The sequence below is a fragment of the Ctenocephalides felis genome, unplaced genomic scaffold, assembly GCF_003426905.1.
Source record: "Ctenocephalides felis isolate EL2017-DRISC unplaced genomic scaffold, ASM342690v1 CF-g0.4_SCAFFOLD_01886, whole genome shotgun sequence".
Taxonomy (NCBI): Eukaryota; Metazoa; Arthropoda; class Insecta; order Siphonaptera; family Pulicidae; genus Ctenocephalides; species Ctenocephalides felis.
The window spans coordinates 132,461,216-132,475,539 of NW_020538040.1; the positions used below are offsets into that span (position 1 = coordinate 132,461,216).

At 30.0% G+C, this 14,324-nt stretch overlaps 1 protein-coding gene and 1 pseudogene across 1 annotated transcript; one reads left to right on the forward strand and one right to left on the reverse strand.

Annotated features, from left to right (window-relative positions):
* Positions 1-207: 207 nt before the first annotated feature.
* Positions 208-5,953, forward strand: LOC113375916 (annotated as a pseudogene).
* Positions 5,954-9,570: 3,617 nt separating this feature from the next.
* Positions 9,571-12,623, reverse strand: LOC113377114. The gene is made up of 6 exons (XM_026617317.1): positions 12,440-12,623; positions 11,962-12,073; positions 11,405-11,632; positions 11,145-11,316; positions 10,279-11,057; positions 9,571-10,142 (listed from the first exon to the last, which is right to left on the reverse strand). The coding sequence occupies exons 3-6, from the start codon at positions 11,576-11,578 to the stop codon at positions 9,702-9,704; spliced, it is 1,566 nt and encodes a 521-aa protein (XP_026473102.1). The 5' UTR covers positions 11,579-11,632; positions 11,962-12,073; positions 12,440-12,623; the 3' UTR covers positions 9,571-9,701.
* Between the last annotated feature and the right edge of the window lie 1,701 nt (positions 12,624-14,324).

Consider the following 14,324-nt stretch of genomic DNA (forward strand, 5'->3'; position numbering starts at 1 on the left):
TGAGACTTTTCATTGAGGAGCTACATCCGTTTAAGTAAAAAGTTGCTCAACTAGCCCCGCCCTACCCTATGTTATTGTGTGTAACGATTGTATTAATATTTTGAATTTTTGTTATGGCAGAGCTTGACGCTTGGCGAGCACCTGAACGGGTGCAGGGGTCAGCACCATGTGATCCCCCGAAGTGCAAACGCGAGCCGCCGGTACACCATGGAAACGGTGGATATATTAAATGCATCTTCAACCGCGTTGCCCACGCAAGGCTACCGCTATTCGATACCACAGATGGTCATCATTGCAATCGTCGCCAGATCCTCAGCCTGTTGACGGTCATTGGCAATTGCATGGTGATGATATCGTTTAAAATCGACAAACAGCTGCAGACGATCTCCAATTACTTTTTATTTTCGCTGGCTGTGGCGGACTTTGCGATTGGCCTGATATCGATGCCCTGTTTACGATAACGACGATCCTGGGATATTGGCCGCTCGGTCCACACATATGCGATACGTGGCTGGCGCTAGACTACCTGGCGTCCAATGCCTCCGTCCTGAACCTGCTGATCATCAGCTTCGACCGTTACTTCTCGGTCACGCGCCCGTTAACGTATCGCGCGAAACGGACCACCGGACGGGCGGCGGTCATGATTGCAAGCGCGTGGGGCATCAGCTTGCTCCTCTGGCCCCCTTGGATCTACAGCTGGCCGTACATCGAGGGGGAGAGAACAGTGCCTAATACAGAATGTTACATTCAGTTCATTGAAACAAATCATTACATCACCTTCGGGACGGCGATCGCCGCGTTCTATGTGCCGGTCACTGTCATGTGTATATTATATTTTAAAATTTGGCGGGAGACGAAGAAACGGCAAAAGGATCTGCCAAACCTGCAAGCCGGCAAGAAAGATAGTTCGAAACGATCCAATTCCAGGTACATTATATACACAATTTATCGCAATATATATATACATGCACACGCACATACACCCAGATATATATATATATATATATATATATATATATATATATTATATGTATATATACCTATATACTTATTGCCTTTATGCAAATTCAAGTTTCTTCACTAACTATAAATACATGACTTTTACTTTACTTACTTTCAAAATTTGTTCATGTATTCAAATAGTTTTCATTGAACTTTTTGTAATTTCAAGTTTCTTACCAATTAATGAAAATTATTATATATTACTTGCACATATAACTTATGTCAAATAACGATTTTAATTTTAGAACTATCACTTTAATAGTATCACAATTTTACACAATCTTTGAAAAACTTGAATTGCTGTATATTGAATTTCTATTTTAATTAATTATTAGTAATTTTCGAAAAATTATTGAACGAATTTTATTTTTAAAACAACAATTTCAAACTTATCTGATTTTAAAAAATACAAGAATCAGCAAACGCAGTTTAGTTGTAAGATATTTTAGCAATTGTTCTTAATGACATAGGAATGCCATACAGAATTAGTTGTCAGTTTCGGAAAAAATAGAACTTGTTACGTACACTTGCTGAAAGCGTCCACTAGTCGAGAAAAGATTATGTAATAAAATAATAAAATATAATAATAAATTATAAGTAGTAAAAAATGATTCAAAATCGATCATTATATTAAAACAGCGCGAAAAGAAATGCAGTTTCTTATAATTTCAACCTTATTATTATCGAGTATCGCCAATTCTCGACTTTTATTAACAAGAACGTGCCGGTCATATACTAAAATTGCTTCAGCTTCTTCCCGGATGTAAACATGGCTATAAAATGATTTATTACATCTATAAAACGAATTTAATTAGAGACAATTTTCCACAACGACTATGTAAAGGTAAACTGTGCAAGATAATTAATTGATTAGTAAAATAATCCGCGGGTTGAAATAAGTGGTCGATGCAAATTCATTAATTAAAACTAATACAACTGACACAAATAAGAATTCAAACTTTTTATGTTTATTTAAATATCAATATATTTGTTTTAGCTAATTTCCAGGACTTTACAAATTATAAACTGAAGTGCAAAAACAATAAACTAGAACAAATGCGGAAATGAACCCAGAGAGTTTATATCTTTTGTCGAAAAATACAATCGAAATTTTAAATTCACATTTCATTTATTAAATTTATCATTTAAATAGATATGAAACCGATTTCGGTTTTTTGTATTTTCGGTTTACCAAGTAATCAAAACCGGTTAAATTTAAAATTTATATAACCGGTTTACTTTTAATTTAAAATTCTAGATTTTAGACATTTGAAAAGTAGTTTCAATCTCAATTTTTAAAGCTTACGATATTTGAAACGTTTGATTTTTAAAGCATTTTATATTAAATTACGATTACGTATAATCATTTTCACGATAATTTTTTGAAATCTATATTTTGTTTATCATAAGTTTCTTTTGCAATATACTTTGAATAATAATTAAAAGTTAAAAAAACATTTAAATCTTGTAACTGTATACTTAGTCTCGCGTCATTAGTATCATTTTGAAACTTCAAGTAGTTTCAAAATAACTTTGAAGATGGAATACATTCCAATTAATAATTCTTTAGATATTTTTTGGTTCAATGCTTTATATTGTTCGATTGTTATGTACGTGCAAAAATCAAAATTCTGAATAAAAAAACTATTCAGATCAGAAATAAAATTCCATATATTTGTAAAATAACTCATCTCTTCCACATACATTGCATATCGTTGTTATTTGTGCATATACGTGCACAATAAATGCGAACCATGAACATCAACATGAAAATTCCAAAGCCGAACAGGTTTCTCTATCAAGTAATTGAAAAGCTTTGGTTCTAACCGCAAGTTTTAATGACATATATGTTTACTTATTAGTTTCATAATGATATAGCTTATGTTTATCCTAATATTTATAAGTCTTCAGTGCACATGTGTATATACATACTTTTCCTTCCATTGTAGCGATGAAGCGACGCATGTAAATCATACCGGGGAATGGGCGAGGCCGCGCAGCGAGTCGGCGGGCGACCCTGACGACGGCTGCGGGAACACGACCGACTCGGGAGGAACGTACGTCAAACGCACGGGGGTGAGTGCATACGCATTTATTAACACGTACCGAGGCGTAGATTCGATCGAATATCGATAATATTAAAAATATATCTATTATCGGCGCTAACATCGTAATGTGTATGTTAAGATTAAGAGCAGTGCTTTTTTACTTTCAAATTGGTCAAAGTATTAACATAACAATAAGGTGACCATATTTTTAATACAATCAAAATCAGTTTTTTAAAATGAATAGATTTTTATCATAATTACTGACTTTTAATAGGACTTTATTATTCCATTATGTGTTAATATAACTTATATCACATCTTATATTCTTTTATCTGTATTTTTTTTCTTTTAAGCCTTGTATAAAATTCATTTTAATTTTCTTCATAATTAACTCATTGTTAGTAAAAAATAATCATTTGTATCAGGCAGTTATAAAGTTCGTTTTCATAATTTTTGCTAATTTTCGTAAAATTGAAAACGAAAGTTGGAAATTATTAACGTGACATGTTATTTAACGCTCCTTTGAAATTTTGTATTCGGCAATTTTTTTATTCATAATGTATTGTTTCATATAAGCTCGTTGCATATATCATTTTCACATATTTGATGGGTAATTATAATTTTATTATTAAGTAAGAAGGAAAATTCAATTTAAACCTATACTTTGTGAAATACCCGGGAACATCCGTGATAAAAGCTCTAACTCTAGTACAAATATTGCTTTTAGAAAATTCGGGACACGATGTGGAAATCCGGGACTGTCCCGGCTAAACCGGGACGTATGGTCACCATATTATTAAAGAGCAATTCTTCTGAAATACCTCCTAAATTTTGACGAAATTTAACGAGCTTCCAACTTTATTTATTATGATTAAATTCACTAATGAAGCTAGGACTGTTTGTTCTAGAAATCGCAAATAAAATTTCAGAGATATAATAACGTTTCAAAACCTTCTAATCTGTATGTGTGTATTGTGCTATATTTTTTCTGCCACATTTTTCGGCGAATGAAAATACCACTTTGAAAGAGAGTTAGTTTTTAGAAAATTATTTCAGAGATAAGGAAAAAGTGCAAAACCATTTCAGAGATAAGGAAAAAGCTTATACGTGGGTGAGGTAAAAAGAACTAACTGAACCCTTACCCTGAAAACAAACAATAAAAATAGTAAATAAAAAAGTAAATTAAATTAAAAAAAGCAATTTTTTGGATATAAGTTTGAAAAATAGTTATTCCAACTCTGCTTATAAATATTTCTTATGAAATAATAATTCAAGGTTATATACTTATTATTTATATTATTTCGTAAAAACCCTTTAAAATTAAAATTAAAACATTGAACCTGTATGCCTCCTGGCCGTCCCATTTTACCCCGTCCAGGGATAAAAAGAACGAGGTGTGGCAAATTTTTGAAAGACAGCAAAAAATTTATTTCTGCAATTTCTACATGATATATATATATATATATTAGGGTGGTCCTTAAAATAGTCATTTTCGAATTTCCTTGCTCCCAGGGGCTCAAATGGTTCCAAATTGATAAAAAACAATTCTCTGAAAGTTTTAGCTTTTAATATTAACGTTTAGTTAGAGCGCAATTCAATCAAAGTTTGTATGGAAAGAGCATTGAAAATTTTTTGAAAATTAAAAAAAAATGTTTTAGGTATAACTTAGCGACAAATGAATGAGTTTTATTCATTCATTTGTTCGCTAAATTACATTTAAAAAACATTTTTAAAATTTTTGCAAATTTTTCCATGCTATTTCCATACAAAACTTTGATCGAATTGCGCTCTATCTAAACGTTAATATTAAGAGCTAAAATTTCAGAGAATTGTTTTTTATCTATTTGGAACCATTTGAGCCCCTGGGAGCAAGGAAATTCGAAAATGACTATTTTAAGGACCACCCTAATATATATATATATATATATATATATATATATATATATATATATATATATATATTAGTCTTGAGCTATAAGGCTAATGATTAAAATTATTATTATTCAGTAGTAATATTGAAAATTCAATTACAGTTAGCGTTATTTCTGTGGTACGCCTCATGCGGAGGAGTTCGCGAGTGGTGCGTAGCTTGGTGGCACTCAGGCAGAGAGGAATACTATGAACCAGATCCGGAAGAACCGTCAGATCCTGGATACGCGACTCCGGTCTCTATCGAGACGCCGTTGCAGAGCTCAGTGTCGAGATGCACTTCCCTGAATGTGATACGCGACCCATACATGACGACAACGGAAGGGCGAACCTCGCCTCTGCCGCCGACTTACCTCTCTCACGCCTCGTCGCCGCCAACTACTCAAGATTCGGTTTACACCATCCTGATCAGGCTCCCCGGGGACGCAGACAAAGACGGACAAGATCGCACGCCTTCCATTAAAATGATATCTGAAGATATACCTCTAGCTATAGCTCATAAAGCTTGTTCATTAAAAGTCGATATGCAATTAGATCCATTATCAAGGAGAGCTTCGCATGCCTCACACATGCGTATTCCGCTCAATGCGAAAATCATTCCGAAACAGTTAGCTGAGAAACCGGTTGCAATAAGCGCACAAGCTAGACAGCAGGCCAAAAAGAAGAAAAAAACGCAAGAGAAAAAACAAGAAACAAAAGCAGCGAAAACTCTTTCAGCCATATTATTATCATTCATCATTACATGGACACCTTATAATATATTAGTGTTGTTAAAACCATTAACGGCTTGTACCGGGTGCATACCTCAAGAACTTTGGGACTTTTTCTATGCATTGTGTTACATTAACTCGACTATAAATCCCATGTGTTATGCATTATGCAATGCTTCGTTTAGACGTACATACGTACGAATTCTCACGTGCAAGTGGCATAATCGAAATCGTGAAGCCATGACCAGAGGCGTTTACAATTAAAAAAAATTGTACAAATTATTTTTTATTGTATTTACTTTAATTATTAATAATCGTTCTCACATATATGTAAATATTTATACCAAGATTATCGTATTGTGTATCATGTACAATATAGTATTCGAGCAGTGCTAGATGTTAATTTGTATCGACGTTTACTGTATCAACTCGATTGGTGTTGTAGTCGCCATATAGGGGCTGTGTTAGAATATATTTCCGCAAAAATGTAAAAAATAACCGTAACTTCAAACTATTAATATTAAGAATCCAAACGAACGAAACCTTTCCAAATCCCCTTCCCATTGAATGCAAATGTGTTTCTCAAACAAATTGTACATATTGCGAATTATTAGTATTTGATACTCCAGCGTGCTCAACTCTCAACTTCAATCATTTCACAGAGGGACAACTACTTGATCGCTGCGACATAGTGTTCCCTTAATATAATGTGAATAAAAAGTTGATAATATTAAAGCATAACAATATGAATGTTTCTTATATACATATATACTTTTAATTATATTATAATTCAATGTAATTTTGTAGAAAAATACATATTATGTGGTAAATTGTTTTGTATCATTAACTATTTGGATATTTCATTATATAAAGTTGATTTTGCAGTTTTAAAAAACTTCTTTCTGAGAAAAACTTGGTCTTCAAATCACAAATCGCATTCCTCTATGTTAATAGTTAACGTGCCTCATCTTTATCTAAATAAGCTTACACCCATGCCTTCGACATAACCATCTTAACAAATCTGACTGTTCAATAATTCTACTTCTGAAACTAACAAACTTAGTTATATATTTCAATCGAAAACCGAAATCATAACTGTTGGATATCAAGCTGCCTGATATTTAACCTGAGAATATCCATCTAATCGAAAATTTTTACGGTGCCCATTTAATAGAATCAAATTATTGTTTTATGGTAAAATATATAGGATATTTCCAGTATTAGTATTATATACTATGTTAATAACATTTATTATAAAAGAAAAATCAATTATTTTTGCTGTTATTTTAAAATACAAAATTCAGGTACAGGATATACTTATACAGGACATACATATTCAAAAATCCATATTTACGTCAAATTCATTACTTAATCTTTTTGGCAAAAATTTATTCATAGCATATAACAACAACAACGGTATTTGTAAATTGATGTGAGGCTACATTGTTAACATCCCGTAGGGTAATTAATTTCCAGTGTAAGTTATAGTGATCGCAAAAAATCTAGAATAAAAATGTTTATATATTTTTACGTTTTCAAGATTTCAGAACATTTTGGCAAAAAATGGATGTATGTGTGTGTGTGCGAATACAAATTTTCGTTGATGATTTCGGGAACACGGTTCAACCGATTTGAATGATTCAAAAAACATACGACTTTTATTGACAAGGAGATTCAACATTTTACTTGTATTGACGAAATAAACAAATAATATTTTTTTGGAAGGCATGTCTATAGGTTTCGGAGATCGAGTAAAAGAAGTAAAAAAAGACGGTCAGAACTGATTATTAAACATATGCACATCAAATTATCAGATATTTTATAGAGATTTTGATAATAACTACAAAATTTGTTTGCATTTCTATGGGTTCCGTACTAATGATTAACCGTTAGACTACGACGCGGCGCTTACGCGCTTCGATAGTTCTTCTCCAATATATATAATTGATATATATATATATATATATATATATATATACAGTGGTACCCCGACTTACGAGTGTTTCGAGATATGAATCGCTAAAGGAGCGATTCCTTGCTTAGACATATGAGCATTCAGCGTGTAAAAATTTTCTGGAAAAATGTTAATGGCAAATAAAAACATAAAAAAATTTGTCAGTTGTTACAATGACTTTACTACCATAGAAATATTTCGGCTGTTTTATGATTGTAAATTATTTTAGCTATTTAAATTTATTTAATATATTATATATTGATACAATTAATAATATTAATTGTATAGTAACGATTTACTCTCGCACATATTTCGAGAATTATTTTAACGTTTGTAATTTTAACTACACATTAATAGTGATTGTACAGTTATTATATATGTTAAGTTCGCGTTTGCTTTTTGTACATTCACAAAATATTTTTTACTTTTATAACCATGGGTATGAAGAAAAAGACCAAGTCTATTGAATTAAGGCGTGAAATTATTGAAAAATATAGGGATAGCGAGTGTAACACATCATAGATATTATGTATTGTGTTTAAACAGAAGTAGTTGTAAAGGGTATAACTTCCGCTAAGGGCCTTACAATAATTTAAAAGCAGCTTTCTGATCTCTAAAAGTTTGTGGACAAAATTCACCCCGAAAAAGTTGCAAGAGTTTGAGCATGAAATTTGTTTAACAAAGTACTTAACTCATTTCCGTCATATCATAAAAAACATAGAAAAAAACAATAATTAAATTAATAAATAGGTAATTTATTTTTAATATTCAAAAATCTTAGCAGAAACTACAGTACTGGTACAAATTAAGAGCTTTTCAATGCTTCATATACAAACTTCAAATAATCCATTCTTAAAAACCAAGCTTAAATAAATTATCTACTTCTATTTTTAGTATTCAATGCAAGATGATAAAATATCTTCGGACATTAAAATTACTTCCGTGGCTGATTGCTTCACAAATAATATTGAAATAAAAAGAAGAATTTGTTCGTTACTCACCTAGGTCTGACATTTGTACAATCATTGACAATTTGTTTGACATCAATTTTTCACTATATATTTTATTATGCAATATCATTAAATCATACATTATAATTAATTATTGAATTCTAATTATCAATATCTCTTAATTGCGTTTGATGCATTAGTTAAATTACTCTTAGAAAAAGCTGTCAAATTTTCTAGAAAGGCACCGGTCTAACTGCTATATCAACTTGACGTTAAAAATAATAAATTTGCGTTGGCCAACGTAGTGCTGCGCTCTGTTGCCACCAAATGGAACAAAAAGTTTTTAAATAAAATCTTAATATTTGAAGGCATGTTATTCGAAATTAACTTCAGATTGTGAGGTTCATATAATAGCAACATAAAAAAGTTTATAAAGTAAAGTGGCCTAGACAATGTAATAATATGGTAAAGTGGCTTTCAAAGCACTGTCAACCCCTCTATAATGCGGTAAAAATCCATATTACGCAGAGCTGAAATCGCAACAGCCCTCTAAAAACGCGGTTTCCGTTGAACAGGCGTTCCCCCGAAGTTTCTTAGTCGAAGGTAAATAATTACAACTAGTATTGATACAATTTTATAATACCTGAATTCAAGGCTTTGCTATACATTACAAATCTCAATAATAATAATTATTTTCTAATAATTATAAGAATTTAAAATTTAGCATTAAGTATGCAATATAATAATGTGAAATACGAAAAGACCCTGAAAAATATAGTATAAGCTAACGTAGTTGTTTCCAGATATTTCATTATCATTTACACAATGACCAAAGTATTTTCACATATTACCCCCTACAATAATAAGAATTGTACAAAAACACATTTTAAACGTATATAAATAATTTTATTTCAAGGATTCATGCATAGCATATATAAATAATTTTAAAAATATATAATTTACCCCATACCTTTAACATACATTTTAATTAATATCTAAATAAAATTTATGTAAATATTCAATAATTTTAAATGATATAAAATCTAATCATCCGATATATATTTGAGGGCATGATTATTAATAATTAACAAGTATACAGTAAATATATTCATTTCGACATAGCATCTAATAATTTGCTTCTATATTTTTTACATTCTTCTTCGAGATGTGAAACACTATTGATCAATTGTTGATTGTGTTTCTCAAGATCATGCAAAGTTGTAAGAATCTGAGTTTCACGTTCTTTTCTCAGCATTCGTGATCTTCTAGATGCTTCGTTATTTTTATTTCTTAATTCTCTGTATTTAAAATCATCTTCAGTTTCTCCAGGAAAGAATTCCACTTTTATAGAAGACCCCGGAAGTTTAGGTGGGCGCCCTCTTTTCTCTTGCTTTTTCTTGGCTTTTAAAGTTGTTGACAGGTGCGACTCAATAGATAAGTTATGTCGATGTTTAGATTTTTTATTATTAGCCTTAATTGCACAAAAATTGTTAACTGGTACATGTTTAGTTGCATCACTTGAAACTGAGCTAATGCTTGTAGTATCGTTCTGCAATAAAAAAAATTATATAGTTAGAGATATATAGATTTAAATTTTATGTGATTTTCAATAGCATAATATTCATAATTATGTATGAAACAAATAAAGACAAAAAAATTAGCAGAATGAAATAAGAATTACTTACATCTATGTAGGAAAGCAGGTTGAAATCACTTTCCAATGACATGGCATTGTCGATGACATCAGGAGTGTTAACTAAACAATCTGAACTCTCCGGTACCAATTTTATATTCAACAAAGGTTTACTTGAATCAATTAAGGAAAATCTAGACAAAAGACAATTATCACTTGCTGTAATGGTTTCTAATTTATCACTTTCAAGTATGTCATTAGATATAAAGCTGAGATCAATAGACTGCTCCACAAACACTTCATCTGAGGGATTATTAAGGTCTGGAGATTCTAAATTTTCGATAGTAGTGTCGGATCTGTTATTTAATGAGTGAAAATTGTCCATTGGATCAACAACAGTGTAAGTGTCAAAGAATATATCACTTTCAGCTGGAGATAAAATTAAAGTTGGATTTGGAGATTCCTCGTTATTTTGTTCTGTTTCAAATTTATTCAGATAAAAACTTGCACTATCTAATTTATCATTAGGAATGATTTCGACATTTTGCATCTCGGATTCCCATGTTTTTGAATCATTTACTTGCCGAGACAAGTCCATTTCTTCTATATCATTGTTTATGAATGTTGGTGATAAAACATTGTTATTTTCATTATCATGTGATATGCTGTATATGTGCTGATCAAAATCATATATTATATCGTCCTTGGGAATACTTTTATGTTCGAAAATAGCTGTGGTTGGTTGACTCGTGGACAGTTCTGTTGAAGATCTAGGATCTTGTAATGTCTGCAAATTTGTGAAATGATCTATGCAAAACATGTGTTGCACATCTGTAAATAATTTCAACATTATGAGTTTATATATAACATAATTATACTTCATTTTGTATAATATCAGCAATAGAAAAAAATTTATACCTAAATTTGAGGAAAGTAATTCTTCATCTAAGCAAGAAGTTGTCCACTCCTTGCACCATGGGTTCAGATCGATTGGTTCCTCTGATAAATCTTTCTTGAGGAACATTTCTGTATCTGTCAGAACTAAATAACTTGATTGATCTTTTGTCAATTGATTTCTTACTTCGCCATCCTGTCAAAAACATAATACATTTAAATATATTATTAACTGTATATTATGAATATAATTTTTATCTTTTATTAATTTAATATCTATTTACCCTGGATGCAACCTGAATTGGTTCGCATTGATACTTTTCTTGTATATCCATTATTGAATTTTTTGCCACATTTGTGGCCTGCACGTTCAGCATATCTTCGTTTGTCAATACTAAACATAAATTGTTCTTTAAATTTGTCTTCATTCGTTTGCTCTCGAGAGGTGACTTCTTCATATCTGAGCCACTTTGAGCTTGTTGGGTAGAAGACGAGTGCCATTTTGTTTTCGACTGTAAATTTAAAAGTCTAATGTTGAAACATTTTCATATATTTCATATAATTCAAAAACAGAATCATAATTCAAATATGAGTATATTAAAATTTGATTTATCAAAGAGCTACTTTCATCGAAAAACAAACAAAAATAAAATACATCATATGCATCATTGTTTCACAATTAGATAAACCAAACATCCATTACATACAGGAACAAAATGTATGTAAGGTTAATACTGAGTAAATAAATCAAATAAGTTATATATAATTCTATTTACCTTATCATAGAATTAAAAAATTATATTAAAATTACAAATAATTTAAAATTATCATCAACACTTACAACAAATTCCTGTGTACTCTTGTTAAAAATGGTGCTAACTGGTCTACTTTTGTGATTTATGTTGCTCGCAAAGAAAATTGTAATCGATATACCTTATCGACCGCAAGAATGTCTAAAAAAATAAAATTTACATTGTATTCCAACATGCATATTTCAATTGTCCAATTTGTTTTTAATGAAGACATTATATAATATAATAAAATGCAGATATAATTCTACATTGAATTCTGTGAGCTGTGACTGTGAGTCACAATCATGTAGATAACAAAATGCGATGAAATTTATAGAAAATATAAATTAATATAAAAAGATAATTATTAATTATTGGAAAACAATAACATAAAATTAATATACTATTGTAATATATAATATAACATACTTAAGACTGTTTTTTGCAATAAAACAACTTCTAAACAGCTGAGTCATCCGATGACATATCATCTACGAGAACGTATTTAATATAAAATATATAACTTACCTGTTTATTTCAGCGCAAAAAATATATATTCAGAATAAAATATGCAGCACAGAAATATACACATAAATATAAAATACTTTATATAGTAATAAAATCGGTTAATAAAACAATCGCTCTATTTGCAAAACGTTACTTTCTTCCCGATGTATGAATTCTTATTGCGCAATATTGTGAAATATTTCATGAGCAAAAATGTTAAAGGTGCGATTACAATAAGCAGTTTTGTAATATATGTATTGGAAGTTAAAGTAAAATGTTTTATCGAAAGTTTTTATCGATAATTTTGAACCTGTAGCTATATTTTCAGTTAGTCAAATATTTGCTTTAGCTCCCAAAACAAATTTTACTTATTCTATTTAAATATAAATTTAAAATTCTAATATTATTCTTTTGCATCACAATTCGATGAATTGTTGAATTCGATGCTGTACATTTGCTAGTTCAAATACTTAAAATTATATTAAAAATATAATTATTTGCACATGACTGCTGAAATTACTCATCGACACATATATTTTTAAACCTTTTTATAATTATTCAATGAGCATCTACTGCTATTTTTTTCAGCGTAATCTTCAATTTATTTTATTATAAAAGAAAGTTGTTTTATTTCTTCTAATATTTTTAAAATTCTAGTATTTTAAAAACATTAAAATTCAATTAGAACAAAAATATTTTTGTATTTATTATTCCTTAATATTCAAAATAAGATTACATACTCAATATTACATATGGGTCAGGTGCTTCTTGGGAAACAAATGAGCCAAAATAGCGTAAAGCTTATTGATAACATTCATCATATGATGGAAAAATCAATAAACGAGAAGAAATATAATTTCATAGTTTAATGATGTAAATCTAATGAGATAAAAAAAAATCTAAAAAAATAATTAAAAGATCCAATGTTAATACATCCAAAGTTGTAGTACATGACACAGAAAACAAAAGGTTTAAAAGTAACTAGGTGTAAGTGGCATTCTGGCTTGAGAAAAGTTATCTAAATTTTTGGATATGTGTTGATAATTGACTTAATCCATAAAAATTAAGTTTTACAAAATTACAACATATTTAGCACTTATCTGCTAATTACATTACCAATTTTAGCGTCAAATTATTCAGAAAGAGTTGAAAAGTCGAAAAAATATAAAATTAGCAAGTCCAATTCTCTGGCAATTACAAAAATTTCTCTTTCGGAAAAGTAAATATTGGGGTTGATAATTTTGTAGATTATATGCAATACAATAAATAATACATTGTTAAATTTAACTTTATACAATCATATTTTTTATATAAAACAACCTTTTTGAAAAATATTTTTAAATACGAAGTGCATTATGAATTATATATACATATATACATACAGAATACAATCTTCAACAAATAAAAAATCGATGACTAAACAAGTACATAATAAGTAATGGCATTGATTGTGAACGTAGCTTACACCGACGTGTCATCAGCCATCGCAACGATCTGTTTACACGAGTGAAGCGCATTACACTTCACTGCCAATGTGTTGCCAACATACGAAACAAACGATTAAAAGCAAGCAAGTCGTTGAGATCAAATTCGAATTGCGATCAGTCAACACTGAGTAAATGACTTTTACACCATTTTAAGTGACATTTTAATAAATTTTTAGTTTCGTTCTTATTCTTAAACGCAGTTATGGCCTTGAATGTACATAAATTTTCTAATTATCGATTAGTGCAGCAATTGGTAGAGGAACTTACGGGTAATAATAAAAATAGTTGCGTTATTAAACTATTTTAATTTTTTTTTTACAATTATATATTAATTTTAGTTTCTAAGGTGCATATATGTATGTAAAAATAACTAGTTAACAAGATAATAATAATATATACTACTAATAATATACTACTTA